Here is a 21,416-nt window from a genome sequence, read left to right on the forward strand (position 1 = left end):
TGACCAATCCTGTGTTAAACCAATATGAAATCATGGAATTGCACCAATACGTAACAATTTTACAAGCTAGAATTCCTGATTACTTAAAATAATTTATAATGGAAATGTAACGTTTTGGTGAGGAACTCCTCATACTTAAATCATTTTTAAAATGCTTGAATTTTACTTTTTTAAAAGATGTAAAAATACAATGTTTAAAATTATAAATAATCTTTATGTTCAAATTTTTAAAAATTACATTAAAATGGCAGATATTGTTGCTGTTTTGAAAGCCATAAAGATATAATATCAAGATTTGGGTACATCCAATGACCAATTTTATACATATGAATTATAATTTTCATGTAGACCCATTTTTTACCCTCAAACCTATTAGGTATTAGCTTTAATGTGATGCCTTCAATTTAAACTAGTTCTTTTAGGGGTCGATGAATGAGACAGACGGAGTGTGGAAACGAGAAGAGACTGATTGAAATTAAGAGATGGATTCATATTACTTTTGTTTTATTATTAATCCCATTTCCTTACAAACGTTTCACTTAATTCATTTCTACTAAACGTGTTAGGGAAGTCTTGTAAGTTTACATATCGAAAAAATATTTTGATGTTAATAGTAATTGTTAAATTGTGTATATGTTACCTGTATTCATAACCTATTTAAATTGAATAAGTTGTATTCTATGATTAGAAATAAAGTATATATTAAATTTTTTAAATGTATAGGATTAAGGTATGAAAAAGATAAATATTAAACAAACTGTAACGACCCTTAAATTAATTTATAGCACCTTTTTATTCTTATTTTATAATACATCTTAATAAAACAACATCTTTGATTTTCATTCATTTTCAAATTAAACTATGGCTTAATTTATTTAAAATCAGTTTTTTAAACGAAAAATATTTATACCTCATAAATCAATCCTCTTTTTGATAATTTTTTGTGTTCATTTTTTACAGTTTAATATCATTGTGTTTGTAGGAGTTGTACTTAGTAATTATTTATGTAACTTGTATTGTTTTAATATTTTAAGTTTAAAAAAACGTTACCTTTCTGTCTTATTAACAATGGGAATTTAATTGCTTCAGTTACCTTTTATTAATTATTTCATAGTTTAATATCTAATCAACTCGAATACTTTATTGAATTCATCTTAATAAAATAATTGAGAACTTACTGACAACTTTTAATATTTTCATGAATCATCACGTACAGCCATATTATTATGTTAATAAGTTTTTTAAATGTCTCAACAAATGGATTTAAATATACATAGTTTACTTTTAACTGAGACATAACAAATAAAAAAATAACTCATTTAATTTTTCAAGTTATACTTCTCTATATCATGTTATTGCAATAATTGACTTATAAACTTTGTACCTACATTATTTAATATTGACAATCTGTATAAGTAAAGCTCTTCCTTCACTACAAATGTATTTAAAAAAAATTGATTGATCTAAAAACAACTGTCATTGTAATATTTGCATTTTTTTCAAATTTCTTGATTATGATTCGTCAATTTTTTAAAGCAATATCAACTTATCTAAAATTCTTTTTTATATAGATTTTATATGCCGGTGAATTTAAAAAAAATGTTATTTGTTCATTCTGATTACGTGAGTGATGAATTATTTGGAATTATGTATGATTTAAAAACACACTATTATCAAATTATTTATTTGTTAAATTTTTTTGTCTATGGTGAAATTCCTACATAAAAAATATATTAAAGAGAAATACTTTTGACGTCAAAAAATGCAAATCTTTATTAAGGCTCTTGTTTAGTTCATTTGTTTTATAAAATAAAAATAAAAAATTAAATTTTAAATTCACATTTGTTAAATTATATTTACAGCTCGAAAAACATGCATATATGTTTACATACATATTTTTTAGTATTTTTAATTATTTTCTTATTTAAAAATCATTTTTTAATGAAGCTGAAGTATTTACATTTTCCTAAAATAATTTATTAGATTTTGATATACAATTTACGAAAAATTAAAAAAATATACAAAAACGCTGAAAAAAGTAACTTACAAAAATTTACTAAAGAAAAGCTCATAGCAATAGAATATTTAAATTGGTAAGTCTTTGGTATAAAGAAGCATTTAGCAATTTTTAATATTTGTTAATACGTTTTTGATAAAACAGCATGTTCATTTATTTTCCCCGTCACCAATATTTTTTTTAAATGTGTGTGTCACATTTATGTTTGAGATTTTTGTCACTTTCACTACCGACATCTTACAACATCTAGACATAATAATATAAAACGATAAATACTTAATAATAAAATATCGTAATTAAATAATATTTTTTCAACCTATTGGCGCACTATTTTTAAGAAAGTGTCTATTAAGATTAAGCTATAGTTACTACATTATAGAATATTTTTAACAAGTTTATACAGCACATTATAAATTTATACATACACCATTAATTGTACCGTTTATTAGATGTTTAAAACTGTATAATTTGATTTGAGTTACCTATAATTTCAAGTGTTTTGGTGTTGCATATTAGATGTCTATGGTATACATATTCTAGGAGAAGCACATCGTGGTAGTGTCGTTAAGATTTAAACATTTAAGTTTTCTTGTTTGTATATTGTGTATACTTAATTGTAAGGTTGCCACGAAAATATTTGCCATCCGACTTAGTAAAATTTTGTGTAAAATCGCTTTGTATTTTTAATTTTCCTGATTACAAATTATATTTATATCTGAAAGAAACCACAAAATTTATGTAATCGTACGTTTGTATGTATGTACCTACATGTATGTATGTATGGTTAACAAAAATATAAATAAATGATAATATATTAAATCTATTATAAATACATCTTTTATTTGTCATGATCATCCCAAACTTTTATACACACACTCCTTTTTGAGCATTATAAACGGGGAAGACAGAAAGCCTTGCTGAAATTCCTAAGAAAATAATAGCGACTTAACTACGTAGTATTGATAACTTTACTTCTATACTGTAAAAATAAATAATCATGTACTACTTTATGAAATAAATAAAACACCCAGGCAGACCTCCAAAAAGGTGGAAAGACAGCTGGGAGTCAACATCCTAAGAGCTACAAGCGGAGGCACAAACAGATCCTTAGGATCTAGAAAAAGAAGAAGAAGAAGACAAATTTTGTATTTAACCACATTTATTTTTGGTACTTTTATTCCAAATATCTTGGTACTTCAGGGATGGATACGTACGAGTCAAGGTGTTGGTCGAAACCGATTGGGATCAAAGACTAAAAATAAAGGTGGTTAAAAAACAAAATTTGTGTTAAATCAAGTACCTACAAAGTATCAACAAAAAAAGCAGCGTAACCAACTCCCAATTATTTAGAAATACTAAAAAATACAACTGCCTGTTTAGTGTCGTGTTAAGAGAGTTTCGCTACCATGCTGGAGGTCTCGGGTTCGATTCCCTAAAGATTAAAAAAGAACATGTGAAAACATTTTTCATTCTAATGCTTATTTATCATCACCTGAAATGCAGGACTGATCACCTTGCCTTCATTAATAATCGAGATAACGGTGCATTTATCAAATGCAGTGCCATATTAACCTTCGTGTGCAAATAAGAACTAGAAAAAGAAGAGGAAAAATGCAATACCTGTCATTGTTTTAAGTTTAAGGAACGCATTGATCTGGAATAAAAGGGCAAAGTAGAGGGTCGATGAGGTGTGGGCAGAAGACAAACCTCCTGGCTCCGGAATATACGAGATTGGATGAGAATCAGGACCGTCGAGGCGCTGTTTAGAGCTGCTCAAGACAAGGACAATTACTCTCAACTGATAGTCGACGTCAGGGGACTTGACAAAACGTACACAAAGAATAAGAAGAATAAATAAGACTTGTTTCCAATAATAAATAATTGTACCTTCAAAATAGTATAAAAAAACATAAATTCATCCTAAATAAGGCTAACGCCTAACTGTATTTCATCTTCTGGCCACACTCAATGGAGTATAATAATAATAATAAAACCCTTATCCGCACCCCAATGGTGCATAGGGCACTGCGTCATATAAACGCAGTGTTATCTTGATCGTTTACACATGAAGGAAAGGTGATCAGCCCTCCGCTTATCATATAATGGAAGCATACACCGATTATATGAAGGCTATATATATACGATCAATCCTGGACATCAGGTTCTTGGATCTAGGAGTAATATTATTTTATGATATGAATCATATTACTGCAACATGGGAAAGCAAATGGAGGAGGAACAGTTGGTAGGTAAAAGAGAAGATAATCAATTGTTAGGGCATTCGGAATATTATACTTGTACTCGTAGAAGCTTGGTCACGCCTACTTTTCCCTAAAGTACTTTTGTTAAAAATTCTTTTATATGCATTTTTCTCACTTAGTACTATATCGCACGTGCATAAATTGAGGTGCCTGCCAACGTACATATTTTAACTACGAACTTTTCAACAAAAATATCGATTGCCTTGTCAATGATGTAAATTTTGATTTTCGTGGTTGTCTAGAATAAAAAATATTACACAGTGTATGTAGCGATAGCATAAACCAACCGAGAACAGGTCGTAAGTCCTGTATATACCCAGACTTCCCTATTCCTAAGTCCATTAAACTCAATTAAATTAAATGAAGTAAAATCTTGTGATATTATGAATTCTGTTTATAACCAAGAGCAATTGTTTTGGGTATAAAATGCAATTTGATGCTTAGGGGTAAATTATCGACGCAAATAATTTAAATAAGTCAAATAAGCGCCATCTATGATTTTATTATGAAACAAATTAGTGAATACATAACCCTCATTCCACGTGGAAAGCGACCGGCGCGTCGCATCGTTCATACTATATACCTACCTATTGATATTGTCTGTGGTCGCATCTGTCACTACATATTTCAAAACCTATAGAGGGCACTGCATTAGCGGGGACACAAACCAAATATCAAATAGAGTGCGTTCGAAATTGAGGTAAATTGCGATTGTCAAATTCGACATCGAATAAAAGGAATTTGGTATTTCAAACCAAACGTTTCATTCACGCCATTTTGGAAATCTCTGTTTATTTCAGCTTGCAAACATTAAATAAAATTAAAAAACATAATTTTAATGACTTCCCAAAAAATATAAAATACCGGCCCACGATGTCTAGTAATATGATATTATAATAATAATAAGCAAATGGGTACTTTTGAGATGAGTCAAAGTTTTTATTACTTATAACATCCTTCTAATGGTGTAAAAATAAATTATTTTGATCGCATATTGAATTGTATTTTATTTATTGTTCAGTCAAAATAAATAACTCAAGTGGTAAAAAGCAAGCTTCTTCGTTAAAAATTTGAATTGCATTGATTGAATATTATAATATATTAATCCATTATTCTTACACAAAATGCAATCGCAGAACTTAGGATTCCAAAAAATATTCTTCAAACGAGCGAAATCAAATTGCACAATTTTGTATAAATTGTTTTTGCTTTTGATCGTTAGTCAGATTTGACAAGTATCATTTTGGTTCCGGTCATAACAAAATATTAATAAAGTATTTTTTGTAAAAGTGCTACAAAACGTATATGAAAAATAAAAATTGATTTTTTGAGAACGATATTACCGTATTTTTTAGCTAAATCTCCGATATTTATTGTTTTGTTCGTTTATAATGTTCAAAATGTCCACCGGAAACACCTCCAGTCTACATTCATGATCGCCGATCGCTGGCTGGCATTGAAGTTTACGGTGTTGGTTAAATAAAAAGTGCAGCACTAAATTACACAAAATGCACTCAGAAACTAATTTACAGCTTATCCAAATTCTAGAGAAGACTATTTCTCCAGGTAAGTTTAGTGTATATACATTTGTTCAACGTCAAACGTATCGATAACAGAAATGTCCGTTAGAACATGTCTGTCTGACTCATGGCGTAATCTTCTCGAAAGAAATCTGCCTTATAGAATCAAGTACGACGAATAATAAACGTATTTTACATTCTTCATAAATATCTAAACTTTTATATCTCGCAGATTTGCGTATCATTTTCCTTTCAAGGCTTATTTTGCCATCGAACATCGTGCCGATAAAATTTCATGTATTTTCTCTACGTTCCATGTAATACTGCGTTTGCCGGTCAATTTGTTTTTGTGTTAAAGGGACTCATTCTATTACATGTAAATAAACGCATATACCTTTGTTTTCTTCCATAAGAATTCTTTTGTTTAGAGTCTTGATATCTGTGTGACAATTAAAGCTCGTACGCATTGCTATCTTAAGGTATATTTAACAACGGATTCGAATTGATCAAACAGTCTTCGCCGAATTTCTTTTATTGATAAATTATTCTGCTCCGTAAATACTCATTCGTGTTAACGACGAGTTAGATACGGTTATCTCATTTTCTTGATATTCGAATCGTTTTTTCTTATAAAAAATAACGCATGTAAGTTAATCAGTAAAATGATCTGCTAATTATTTTGTTGTAATTTAAAAATAATAAAATAAATGTGCAATCACATTCAAGGTATAAACGATTAGGAAATACTTTATCTCAAGAGATGTCTATGTTATACATAACCTTAAAAAAAGATTACTCTTTTAGTAATCGAACTGTCAGAATGGTTTATACGTGAAGAAAAACACTAATATGGTCACTATTTATACTTTTTTTGTATATTTGATAAAGCTTATACCATATTTAAATATTTATATATAAGTACATAATCACAAATATTTTATTAACAATTTTTTTTTTACTTACATATCAATAAATTTTTGAAACGACCTAGATGATATTGTTTAACACTGCATAGTACTTAAAATCATATTTTGTTTTAATGTGCAATTGTTATTTTTAAATGACTTCCTTTAGATTAACATTTAACACGTTTAGGTTCAAGTTTGCTTTGATTTTATAAACCTGAAACATTTCGGATGGGTATTTTTTACGCCTGTGGACCGCTAGTGACGGGATTTGATAATAATGTGCATATTATTAAGACCTTAAAAGAGAGGTTGCTATTTGTATTTAATACTCATATAAAAACATTGGATTATTCCTTCTATTCTGCCTTTGAAATGAGGCCGGCGCAGAAAGTAAAAATACCCTTCTCGTCCTTAAGCATCAATCGACCAAACGAGTAGAAATACCTTTCCTGTTTAAGGTGTTTTAATAGGACCATAAGCAATACAAACAAAATAAATAAAATACCATTACAATCATATGAATAAAAGTGTGGTCAATTTGAAGATTATATCATTATGCTGTTTTTTCCGTGGTGGAATTTGAGTGCATCTAAATAATACATCTGTATGCTGCATTAGATTATAACAATAAACTTATACCATTTTGGATCTTTATATGTAATGCTGTATTTGTAAATTTCATGTACATATGTATGTTTAACGTCAACACACTCATTGAGTAATATTGTGTACAGTAAGGGCGTTTGTCCACTACATGGGATTTCACCGTCCGGCATTGAAAAATGAAAACGACTACGACAGTTTAGCGTGATCGAATTTACCCCCAACCACGCACCGATCAAGATCTCCGATCCGAAGCAAGATGGACAAAAGCACAAGCCAATCCAAGCCAATTGTCGTTTTAAAACGCTAACTGACGTGCCGGACGGTAAAATTACACGGAATTCCGGGTAGTGGACAAGTGCCCTAAGTATAAATTGAACCCTAAAATGTTTACCCGTGTTGTATATTACCATACCGTTTATTAGAAAAAAGAAAATTCAATTCAACGCAAACAAGACATATGTCCGCTTCCGTAGTATTATGGTTAGTTATACAAAATACACACATCATTGGAGATATTAGTATGTACTATTGTGTTCATTAGTTGAAAAGCAGACAGGGAAGCGAGAACTTATGTGCTCTGGTATTATATTATGCACAGGGTCATTGTAATAAGTTCCTTATTTGGAGCCAAATCTAATAGGAATTTCAAATCTTATTTCCCGCCTTTGCAGATAAAAATGAGCTGGTCACGGCTGAAGAATTCCTCAAACACGCGGCCGCCGCAGACTTCGGGCAGTTCATGAAGATGCTCTCCGATGTGCTGGTCCAGGGGGGCAACAGTCAGGTGGCCCGCATGGCCGCCGGCTTGCAGCTCAAGAACCACCTCACCTCCAAGGAGGAGAACCTCCGCGGGGAATACAAAGCCCGCTGGCTCTCAATACCCGATGATATTAGGCATTATATCAAGAAAAACGTAAGTCTAGCTACAAGATCTAGCTTCAATATTTAACAAGTTAACCTTCCCCTCCCGGTGATATGTATTTACTACAGCTCGACTTGTAAAATGAGGATATCAATATAAAATATAATAGATACGGGCTCAGAATTTTCGTATTCCTCCGTAATATAATTATGTATTATAATATAAAGTTATTCATTTGCAGCAACGGAAACAAATAATTTGTGAAAAATTGGGGATAAAATCACCAAAACGCAAACGTTTCTCTGTGTGCCGTGCTTTATGTATATGCGCATGTCATAACATGTTTATTGCACCAGTAGTGTATAGATAGTCTTACGCGGCGGTTGTGTCGCTACGCTAGCTATTGCGGCTACTTGCGATGTATTTTTTTTCTCGTTTCCAGATACTTACCAAAGCTACCATTACAAAATTGTTACATTTCAACCTCAACTATGGTCAATAAAAGCAACATTTAGGAATATCATTTTCCCGTTTTGAAACCACATTTTCATATGGTGTACAAAATACATATCACCGGTGCCCGCGGAAGTTAGCACCGTAAGGGAAAGGTTAAGATCAAGTTAAGGCAGCAAGCAGCACCAGACACCTCGGTGGTTGAAGCGCTACGTGCAGCGCAGTCAAGGGATAACTGGAGAAGAGTCATTGCCTCCACGAGGGTCATATCCCACAGTAATGACGACTAAGACGGAGCAGAAGAATATTCAACATGTTAAATTGAGTACTTAGATTTTCACGGCCTTTTGGGATGCCGATTTTGATCAGCCATGGTGATGAACACTGCAATTTAATCCGAAACGTTGGCAAGAAGTTCTACCGACACACGGCATTATATATATCAGCATCTTATTTCAAATAATAGCATTTTGAGACAAATCACCGCAATGTTGTATGCAATCTTGTCTGTGTACTTGACCACTTTTTTTTTGTCTTCTTAATATTAAATAAGATTCGTTATTATTCAAACTAATTGGGAATGAACATGGTCTGAGTATGGAAAAATTCATGTAATCAAGCTTTAAATCTTAGAAATCCATTCTATTTTGCATTTATGGAGAAAAAAATCACATGAAATACTAAACCGGATATTAGCTGTCTAGATTATGCCTTTTGAATAAACTCTGTGATAATACACTCTTTCATTCCTTCATTCCTTCATTTTTATATTCTGATTGAAAAAAGAAGAGCTACCATTGTAAAATTTATAGTATTTTTACTTTTTAAAAATCGGAAATCATCAAGGTGTAATATTTATTAGACAAAACATATTCATTATAAATAATCTAAAATTTGGTTATTCAAAGTCTGATTACAGATTAATCCCTTGTATTAGTGAGGAACATGTTACTAACAAAAAAATGTAAATAGCTAAAATGATGCAGATATTGTTCAGACACAAGGCTGTATTCAGTTTGCTGTTGGTTTTTTACTATTATTAAAAAGCGCTTTTTGGCTACCCAGTCTGCAATTAGAAATAATTTAAAATAAACATACAATCTCAATGCTGTCTTGCTACTTAACTCAATCTAACTCCTCTAATAATGGTTTTCTAAATTTGTAATTTTTATTCATAAATGTTTTCTCAATGTCAAATGTCTTCTTGAACGTGAGCCTACTATAAAAATTCATCAGGCCAGTGCATCTTATCGTGAAACATGATATGTAATCTGAGATGACTGTAACGTATTGTGAACCTACTATGAAAATTGATAATCTGAGATGGCTGTAACATGTCAGCCTACTAAGAAAAGTGATATGGTTGATGCATCTTATCTTGAAACATGATAATAACTGTAATGTATTGTGAGCCTACTATGAAAATTGATCAGGCCGATGCATCTTATCTTGAAACATGATAATCTGAGATGACTGTAACATATCATGAGCCTACTATGGAATGTAACCAGGTCAATGCATCTTATTTTGACAAGCACATTGGGCTGGTTAAAATTCTGCGAGTTAATAATATGTTTTTCAATTTCTTTTATATTTCTCAAATATTTTTTAAACAAAAGTTTTTAATAAAAAAATTAAATTCATACTATGATTTAGAAATAATTAAAGCTTTATAAAATAATGATACTTGTGGCAACTCATTTTTTTTTTGTTTATGCAGGGTTTAAGAGCAAATTTTAACAATATTTGTTATATGTGTTCATCAGACGGTTAATGTTGTGAATTTGTAAATAAATATTCCAGTCTTCACCATCATGCCATTAACTTTTGTCACTAACACGACCCTTGTAACATTTCCGCTTTTGAACGCTTTTCCGATATGATTTTGAAATGGGCGGTTTGTATTCGCCGTGAGTAAACTGTTCTTTTACCTGTAAGAATGCCACCCCCCGCTGTCTCTGAGTGGAGCTTATATTGTGTTTGAGCGTTTGTCAGATGTGCATGTTGAGTTCTCGGAACAGAATGTATTTTCCCCCTGCCGATGTTTACATGTGGTGATTTGTCTGTTTAGATTTTGGGTGCGATTGCTACAGAGGAAAGCAGACCGAGTTCGGCGGCACAGTGTGTGGCTTATGTCGCCGTTATAGAGATCCCGGTCCGTCAGTGGAATGATGTGATAGCTAATTTAGTGGACAACGTAGTGAGTGCTCATGCGAGTGAAATGCATAGAGAGGCTTCATTAGAAGCTATCGGTAAGAGTGTTACTTACGACAATTCTTCTCTAATCTCTTTCACGGTGTGAATAGGCTTTGGTTGATCATTATATCTACGAGGGTCATTTTTAAAATAAGATTCCCATATTTTTTTTAAATATACAATTAATATTTCCCTTAGCACAGTGGTTCTTAACCGTGTTGGAGGTACCGAACCCACCAGTTTCATATGCGCGTTCACTGAACCCTTAATTGGAATTTTTTTTTTCTAGATTGATATATTCCTTTCAAATAATATACTAGATCTATTGGATAACAGAATATATCATACGTCGTATCATTTTTCATAATATCATACAATAAAAAAAGGTGTGTTTTGATCTCCGCCAAACCTGGGAGACTGGCTCACCGAACCCCTGGGGCTCTATCGAACCCAGGTTAAAAACCACTGCCTTAGCATTATGCATCATTTTAAAGCTTACAACTAACTATATTTTTCTGCATAATTTAGATAGCACCTTTCGGTTTTCTTAATGTGTCGCAGTATCTATCGGAGTTTATTGTTGTTCCACGAGCCAAATCGATTTCTCAGAGGAATGGCGACAAAATTTTATGACCCGAGGATACAAAAGTTGGAGCATTGTCTGCAAAATTGTTTAGACAGAAACGGCCACTATGTAGAAAAAAAATGATGCTTTAAAATGATGTATTTTTTTATGGGAAACTTATTTTGTGAATGACCTTCGTATATGTTAATATTTCTGCAGTAGACTTTTGCCTCCCAACTGTAAATAGTGACTGACAGTCATTCCCTCAACTGCTCGTCTTAAGGCTTGTTTAATTATTTATATAATATTATTTTAAGTATTTGAGTTTGTTTATGATCCCGTGGTTAGTATCACGGACTCTTGGCCGGAGTTTCTAGGTTTATTCCCCTACTCTGCAACAAGTTCATTCTAATTCTCAAACATAAACCGCTTAGGCTCACCTTAAAATAAAATTTATCTAAATTATTGCATATCATTAAAATATAAAATTGAATTTATTGATTTCCTTTTATCAAAGAAGTTTCTCAAGCTATCCAACTTGATTTTAGAAGCCTTTATTATAGATGAATTTAAATTATGAATTTTTGAAGAGTGCTTTTTGTCCAATTCTAATCCACATATCGCTCACTCCTTTCAACAACGTCATATATCAAAAATCGTCAATTTTCAGTTGTGCATGTTTTCGGAAAGCCCAGAAAATGTACTAAATCCCAGCAAAAGCGGCATTTTTTTAAACTTAATATTTACCCGCTACAGGGCAGAAATTGTCGTTTTTACATTTTGAAGAAAAGGTATTGTTTAATTATTTTTTTTAAATATACTTAATATTTTTCAGATGAAGAAAAAACATTCAGGTTTTATCTAAAAAGATCTGTTGCAGAGTAAAAAGTTTAATAAGTGGCTTGATATTTATTTTTAATACATTTTATTATATTTTCTAAACGATCTCCTGAAAAATCAGGGTTTTTTATGTACGACATTGTTGATAGGAGTAAGCGATATAGCAAAGTCAGTTATTCAATGTGCCAATTATTTAGTCGAATAACCATTCCGTGAGTTCTCTAGCAGATCAATCATTTGGTGGGGCAGTTGTTCAGTGAGAGTCTACTGTACTAATATGTTTTTACTTCATCCCATACTAGACTCATTTCCCATAATTCTCCTTATTCTATTACTGACAATAACAAACACAAAAGAACAACAATATTTTTTTTATTAACTGATGCATGATATTTTAAATTATGAAGCATGTATAACACCGCTCACAATTTATTAATTAAGGTGACAGATCATTTAAAATAAACAAAAATAACAACAACAAAAAATTATTTAGTTTTTCATAGCTTTTATTTAGTTGACTATGAATGTTAAACTATCGTCCAAAAATTATAGTATTTTTGAGCCACTTTTCTTTATTGAATCAATCTAAAATTTTACATATTTATGTATTTTTTCTTGAACTTTCTGTTTTCAATTTTAAAATGGTAAAAATAATCCCTGATTCTAATATTCTAAATGCTGAAATATCGAACGTCAGATGTAAGACATTGTATCGTAAACACACATTCACCAAGGTTTGTGCGTATCAAGTATCTCTCATATAACGCCTTCGATATTACGCGGTACAAATTTTACAATTATTGAAATATGGATTCCATATTTCACAATACAAAACTCAAATTTAATATTACACGGTTTTGATATAACACAATTTGAAAAAAATTGATTGAATTTTCATTCAATAAGGGTAAATTCCCAACTAGATTTTTTTTTTGTAACAATGGAGAAATGATTTTTCAAACCCGTATACGCACCCGATAGGGCACTGCATCATATAAACACAGTGTTACCTTGATCGTTAACACATGAAGAAAGGTGGTCAGCCCTCCGCTCCAGGTACCAGTCCAAGGTAATATGGAATAAATATTAGAGTGAAAAAATCACTTATATTTATTTCACCCCCCTGGGAAACGAACCCGGGACCTCCAGTACAGTAGTTGAGCGTGCTGACCGAAGGCCGCAGGCCCAATTAGTTAGGGTTGCCGGGATTCCACTGTATATGTATATATATATAATAATAATAATACCTCACCATCTCTGTCAATTTACTCAACCTATTTAAACATTGCTCCCATTATAATTTGTTTGATCTTGTTTATTATTTTGATTGAATAATCTCAACAATATTTTTGTGTTTTCCGTAACATTTACTTTATTTCAAATGATATTTTTCTTGTCATGATTAAGATGGTTTCAGTTTCACACATTTTTCACAATTCATATGCATCAGCTATTCAGTAAAAATACAGACCAGCAAGACAAATTGCTTATTATCCTAACTTTTTATCGCTCTGTTATGGAATTCTCAAAATGACACTTCAACACTTTTCTGTTTTTGTTAATACATATTGCATTTTGAAAAATCCTTCTGTTATTTTAATTTTGTCACATTTTTAATTTTACTTTTGTCGAGTTTTTTGAGTTTTCGTCACATTTCAATGTTTTTTAACAACTTCTTTGTAGGTTACATCTGCCAAGATATAGATTCCGAAGACCTGGTGGCGCAGAGCAATCAGATCCTAACAGCCATCGTGCACGGCATGAGGTCCAGTGAGCCCAGCAACTATGTAAGATTTGCGGCCACTACGGCGTTATTCAACTCGTTGGAATTTACCAAAGCCAATTTTGACAAAGAAAACGAAAGAAATTATATCATGGAAGTGGTGTGCGAAGCCACTCAGTCAACAGACCGACGGATCAGTGTTGCGGCATTGCAATGTTTGGTAAGTGTATCAAATTTTTGTATCATTTTTGTAAATCAAGTGTATCGAAGCGATTTACGCCAATAAAATTTTCATTGCCCTGGTTTTACTCACAAATATTTACATACTCGCTGGATGACGGAATGTTTACCTATTAATGGAATATTGTAAACATTCCATTCATTGATAAATATTTTACACAAAAAGCGGCATCGGTGTGCATTATATGTTTATCATGTAGAAAGAGCAAGTAAACAAACCCCTTTATGCACGCATCTAAGGTGCGTGCGAATGCGTTATAAATCAGCAAGGATCTTTGAGATTTTAAAGTTGAATTTCCTTTATCTGCATACAAATTTGCCAAATCACTATTTATCACTATTTGATTTGCACAGTTTTTACCAATCCCTCGAAAACTGTTAAAAAGGGTTTAACTGTCCTATCTTGTATCTTCATAAATGTTGAGTTTTTTTAAAAGTTACTCTTATTCATCTCGCTCACTGGGAAATGTCACCCTTTGTGAAGCGAAATCTCCTGTGCTGACCTGTAGAAAAGACCTGTTCTGTAACTGATTTTTCTTTCCTTAGGTTAAAATCCTGTCACATTATTACCATTACATGGAGCCGTATATGGGCCAAGCATTATTCCCCATTACATTAGAAGCTATGAAATCAGACATCGATGAAATTGCACTCCAAGGAATAGAGTTCTGGTCGACGGTCAGCGAAGAGGAAATTGACTTGTCAATTGAAGAATCAGAAGCAATGGAATCAGGTTGGTTCACGCATTATTATCTAAATTTCTCTCTACTTTTTATATTCGAGGATTCATCACCAGTATTCGGTTGCGATGAGCAACTGACAAAATAAATTTTAATTTAAAGTTTTTATCTTATAACCTGTTAAAGAAATCCACTGTTTAAGATATCGCTCACCCCTTTCAACAACGTCAGATATCAAAAAACTTGATTTTTGGAGATCGTTTAAGAATATAATGAAATGTATTAAAAATAAATATCAAGCCACTTATTAACTTTTTACTGTGCAACAGATCTTTTTGTGTAAAACCTGAAGGTTTTTTCTCCATTTGAAAAATATTTAGTACATTCAAAAAAATAATTAAACAATACCTTTTCTTCAAAATGCAAAAAACAACACTTTCTGCCCTGTAGCGGGTAAATATTAAGTTAAAAATATGCCGCTTTTGCTGGGATATAGTACATTTTCTGGGCTTTCCGAAAACATGCACCTGAAAATTGACAATTTTTGATATATGACGTTGAAAGGAGTGAGCGTAATGTCCAATATCACACATAATTGTTGGTTTTCATTAGCGATTCTAAATATTCAGTTCGTACAATGGGTTAATTATTATTTTTAGGTTGTCCCCCAGTCCGAACATCGCGGCACTACGCACGCGGCGCCCTCCAGTTCCTCACCCCCGTTCTAATGCACAAACTGACCAAACAGGAAGAGTCCGACGACTGGAATCCCTGCAAGTCCGCATCCGTGTGTCTCATGATCTTGTCCAACTGTTGCGAAGATGACATACTTCCCTTCGTCTTCCCGTTCATCGAAGAAAATATCAAATCGGACCATTGGAGGTTCCGAGATGCGGCACTCATGGCCTTCGGCTGCGTACTCGGCGGGCTCCAGATCAACACCCAGAAGCCCCTGGTGGAGCAGGCCATGCCCACCCTCGTGCAGCTCATGTATGACGCCAACGTCCACGTGCGAGACACCACGGCCTGGGCCTTGGGTCGCATATGCGAAATCATCCCCAACGCCGTTCTCAACGAGGCCTACTTCAAACCTCTCCTGCAAGCTCTAGTCAACGGACTCCAAGCCGAACCCTCCGTGGCCGCCAACGTCTGTTGGGTCTTCAACAACCTGGCGGAGGCGACGTACGAGGCCGCCAAGCTCAACTGCACCTCCGACGTGCCCCAGACTTACCTCATGTCCGATTGCTTCAACTTTATAATACAACGCCTCCTGGAAAACACGGACCGGCCCGACTCGACGCAGCACAACTTGCGAACCAACGCCTACGAAGCGCTCATGGAGATGGTCAAGTACTCGCCTCGGGATTGCTACTCTACCGTTCAACAAACCACCATGGTCATTCTGGAGAGGCTACAGCAAGTTCTGCAGATGGAAAAGCACGTCACCGGTCACAACGAGCGCTCCCAGTTCAACGAGATGCAGTCTCTGCTGTGCGCCACTCTGCAGTCCCTCCTGAAGAAGGTGACTCCCGACGACGCTCCCAAGATATCCGACGTAGTCATGCGGGCGGTGCTCACCATCTTCAGCTCCAGCAGCGGGAAGGTGGGCGGCATCCAGGAAGACGCCATGATGACGGTGTCCAGTCTGGTAGACGTCTTGCAGGAAGGTTTCATCAAGTACATGGAGGCTTTCAAGATCTACCTGTACGCGGGCCTCAAGAACCACCAGGACCACCAGGTGTGCGAGGTGACGGTGGGGCTGGTGAGCGACATCTGCCGTGCCCTCAAGAAGAAGATCTTGCCCTACTGCGACGACCTCATGACGTATCTGCTCCAGAACTTGCAGGACAGCAATATCCACCAGTCGGTGAAGCCGGCTATCTTCTCCGTGTTTGGGGACATCGCCATGACCATCGGAGCGGACTTCAACAAGTACCTGGAGGTAGTGATGAAGATGCTGTACCAGGCCTCCCTGGTCCCCGTGAACCGGTCGGACCCCGAGATGACGGAGCACCTGGAGAAGCTGCGGGAGAGCATCCTGGAGGCGTACACAGGCATCGTGCAGGGCTTCAAGGGCGACGACAAGGACCAGGTGTCCGAGATGAGCCTCCTGGAGCCGTACATCCTGATGATAGTGAACTTCATGGTGGCCGTGGCGCTGGACACGGAGCACACGGAGAACCAGGTGGTGTCGGTGTCGGGGCTGGTAGGCGATCTGTGCGCCTTCGGGGCGCCCATGCTGCAGCTGCTGGACGTGAAGCCCATTACCGACGTGCTGACGCTGGGCCGCCGCTCCTCCACCTCCCGCACCAAGACCACAGCGCAGTGGGCCACGCGAGAGATCCGTCGCCTCAAGGGCCACCAAGCGCCGAGCAGCTGGTGAGTGCTCCCCACCAACTGCCACTCTCCGATACTTGTCTATGTCTCCCCCCCGCCCCCGCTAATGCGTCTCTTCTCTTGTTTCAGATTTCAAACTAGAGCGTAGATGGAGATTCGGAGGTATTCAGTTAAGAAATATATCAAATTCCAAAACTCTATATCGGTTCTATCCAAAGCTATTGGGGAGTATAGATTGACATGATATAGTGCATTAGTTATGTTGATCTTCATCGTTTGGCAGTTCTCAGTGCGCAGAATGAGAAAATGTTATTTTCCAAATACGAGATAATCTACATTTATTCAGTGCAAACAGTGAGTGAAGTCTCGGAAGCGGGAACGTTTCCGGCTATCAGGAGGAAGCTGGTATCGGGAATTCTGCGGATCGGACGATCATTAGTGATTAAATCGGATGTGCGTGTTTGCGTGAAGTTTTTGAATAAAAAGGACGACCATTGACTTATTTATGTGCGCGACGACTGAAAGGTATCTCGGAGTTGTTTAGTTAAGCATTTCTGGTCAGCGGGGAATGGCGGGCAGTGGCGGAGAGAGAGAGAGTAGCTGCCGGGGGCGACATTCCCTATACAAATATTAGCCCTCGGTCCTCGGCACAAAGCGCCACCCATTCTCCGAGTCTTCGCCGACTACCTTACTTTAAATCTCGCTTTACGTTTAAACTAGGCTAAGGCGGTCTCGGTCGCCGAAGGGTCGGCTTCAGGAATCGGTGACCGAGTGACTACTTCTTGCTTTAACTAAACAAACAAACGATTATGTCAAAACTGTGATTTGGGAGGGCTCTGATTTGTCGTGGGCTCGGTGGCGACTTGCCGAGCCGACGTTTTGGTAAATTACTTTTTAGATAGAACTTTTGCAGGGTTTATAAGAGGAGCCCTCTCAACATAACCAATTCCTGATTGTGTGATATTGCGTCCTATAATATCCTAGTGAAGTAAGATGGAAGAATGTGTAAATATGTAAGAAGAGAGCATGAACCTGCGAATGGAGACGGATGAATGGCCGCAAGTGTGTGTGAGGTACAATAATGAAACGACGGTGACTATTAACCATAAGACAAACTAAGCGAATCTGTATATTTGGTCGGATGCTGAACGCTGCTGGTTGAATCTCCAAGAGGCGCTTTGTTACGTGAATGTTATGTATTTTCAGAGGAGTTTTATGGAATCATGTGAGAGTTGCATGTCTGATGAGTGTTTTCTGAAAGGATCGAGTGTATCACCCGATATATTAGTGTGCCATGCGACTGTGTAACACTCGCTACAACTGTACCACCCACGTTTTGTCTCGTAAATCTCAAATTAACCCATCATTTCAAGTTTGGATTATAATTATGTTATATTCATTGTATTTTTGTAGAAATATTCATTGAATTTCTTCTCGATCGCGCTCTTATTTCCATTTAGGATTATTACTGAAAGTTTCTGTAGAGGAGTTGCAGAAATTCAATAAAAAATATTCACTCATTTCTTGTTTTATTACATATATCCAAATTATTCTCTACGCTAGGTACTAACTCACAATCAACCACGAAAATAAAGTTAACTAGCATTTTCCTAAAGTAGCGATTATCTAAAACAGACCTAGTATAACCTCCTATTCCATAGATTCTCCTTCCCCTATATTTGAAGATTTTATGTAATAATATGCTTTTATAGACCATGAGAAACCCTAGTATGACTAGTTACCTAAATAATGCATTTCAAATGAGTAATGACATCATTTTAGACAACGGGCAGGAATTATGAGCACAACATGGGCATGAGTTTTCCTTAAGTTAAGCCTTAAGGGTATCGCAAAAATATTTTCTTTAATATTCATTTTACCAAAAATACTTAAATATTATACAATGAAACCTCTATCTATCGTTCCTTGATTGATCATTCTCTTGGATGTGTCAATTATTTCTTCTACCCTGAATTCATTTCATACAAAAATAGATCGTTTCTCTATCACCGCATTCGTCGTTCGAATTACGCTGCATTTTTCTCAATTTTCTTACATTCAACAATATTTCAACGTATGGGATAAAAACTATCGAAAGCTTGTGTGACACAAGGTTGACGAAGACAGCAGAAGAAGTCGATATTGATGAAGAGCAGCCGCTGCCTTTACCTTCTTTTTCGAAAGCATGCACACTCTGCAAGGTTGAAAACTTTCTACTACGCACATTCAATAACTGATGCCAAAAAAATATTATTTGCAGAGCCGAAAACATACTGTTGACTTACGGAAATAAAACAGAAAAAAGACAAATATTGTTCACAGATTATTTACAATACAACAATTTTTTTTTGTTGTTCTGTTCAGCTATGTATTTTTAAAATTAAATACATTTATATCTAAAACTTGCATCTTCTTAGAATTTTAACCTACCGATGGTTATGCAGATTGGGAGGATGTATCTTTTTCTGTATTAATGTCTTAATCCCGCATTTATAGTTCATTGCAATAGGTCCCTTTAAAAACGATAGAGATAAACCCTGTATTTTTATAACCTTTAAATTGTGTAAACTCTTAAAATAAAATAACCTCATATTTTTAGTTGTATTTTCGTGAAAAAAAACATGAGAATGAAGTGGTTTGAACACCCTGCTTTTTTTCATCTACAAACAAATAACTAATATTTCAACGGTATTTAATGGATTTTTTAATTCAATTTATTTGGAATACAATCTTCCTGATTGTCCTGTAGTTACATTTTATAGAATGAAAAGGTTGGCATTTCAGCGGATGGATTGTATTGCGTGTGGATTAATCTAGGTACAACTTGTATGGATTCCCTGGGGGCTACGCTACCAACTTGTTTCAGTCCATCATGGAAGACACTCCGGACTGTTCCACTCGCCTTACTAGTAAATCTGAAACTGTAAGTAGCTTTGCAATATTATCCCTTGAACTATATTTCTGCTTTACAAGGCCTCTTTATGTGTCAAGGCTTTCCATTATTAATACTTTAAAAAAAATATCCATAAATAAATGGAAAAAAAAAACTAAAGAATTTAGAAATTTATATCACTTTATAAATAATATAAATAGATATCGCTCACTCCTTTCAAGAACGTCATAAATCAAAAATCATAAATTTTCAGTTGTGCATGTTTTCGGAATGCCCAGAAAATGTACTATATCCCGGCAAAAGTGGCATATTTTTAACTTAATATTTACCCGCTACAGGGCAGAAAGTGTTGTTTTTGCATTTTGAAGAAAAGATATTGTTTAATATTTTTTTTTTATATACTTAATATTTTTCAAATGGAGAAAAAACCTTCAGGTTTTACCTAAAAAGATCTGTTGCACAGTAAAAAGTTCAATAAGTGGCTTGATATTTATTTTTAATTCATTGTATTATATTTTTAAACTTTAAAAACGATCTCCCGAAAAATTAAGTTTTTTGATTTATGACTTTCTTGAAAGGAGTGAGCGATATGTGTTATGTTTAAAATTAAGTGCCATATAGAGTACCTGGAAATCGGCGTCCAAATCAAACAAAGCCTTAAATCTGGTTGTGTCAAAAGTATACGTAAGCAGAGGACATGTATGACTAGAGGAAACTAGAAGTATATGTCAGGACAGACGAGTGTCATTCTATCCTCTCCACCAACCCCACCAGGAATAGAGTAATAGTAGTGTCACAATGTCAATAAAGATATTCGGATCACAAATAAAGTATTCTTTTTTATTTTTATTTAATTTAATAAATACCACTATTTCTTTTCATATAGCGTAGATAAATAATGTAAAAATCCTAAAAATTATTAACCGGAGTACTTCAACATTTTAAAACGATAAAAAAAATAATTATAAACCCATAAATCACTTTATGGTAATGACTGTAGCCTTCCCACTATTGTCTGGGTTTCCACGTGTAAAAAAAAAAGAAACAGCTTATACTCGCCCTTCATCCTTCAATATCACAAGGACACAACTTAAAATTTAGACTAAGCTTCACATACGGTGTTTGATAATAACGCTGAATCTTTATTAATAAATTAAATATTTACATAATATCAAATCCCGTTACCATCGGTTCGCAGGCGTAAAAAAACACCTGTCCGAAATGTGTTAATAATGTAGAAATCGTAAAAACTATTAATATGAGTACTTCAACATTTTGAAACGACAGAAAATAACAATAATAATAAACCCATAAT

At 34.5% G+C, this 21,416-nt stretch overlaps 1 protein-coding gene across 2 annotated transcripts; it reads left to right on the forward strand.

Annotated features, from left to right (window-relative positions):
- Positions 1–5,699: 5,699 nt before the first annotated feature.
- Positions 5,700–18,728, forward strand: Fs(2)Ket (Importin subunit beta Fs(2)Ket). 2 transcript variants are annotated; one of them, XM_088273200.1, is made up of 7 exons: positions 5,700–5,844; positions 7,984–8,225; positions 10,699–10,879; positions 13,912–14,171; positions 14,738–14,924; positions 15,531–17,250; positions 17,338–18,728. In XM_088273200.1, coding segments are annotated over exons 1-7 (2,649 nt in total). In that variant the 5' UTR covers positions 5,700–5,786; the 3' UTR covers positions 17,339–18,728. The 2 variants fall into 2 exon arrangements, with proteins under 2 accessions (XP_088129326.1, XP_088129325.1); XM_088273199.1 differs by lacking the exon at positions 17,338–18,728 and having other exon boundaries at positions 15,531–17,254.
- Positions 18,729–21,416: the final 2,688 nt, after the last annotated feature.

Source organism: Brachycentrus maculatus, unplaced genomic scaffold (assembly GCF_059751285.1).
Source record: "Brachycentrus maculatus isolate JH-2025_06_01 unplaced genomic scaffold, ASM5975128v1 h1tg000559l, whole genome shotgun sequence".
NCBI lineage: Eukaryota > Metazoa > Arthropoda > Insecta > Trichoptera > Brachycentridae > Brachycentrus > Brachycentrus maculatus.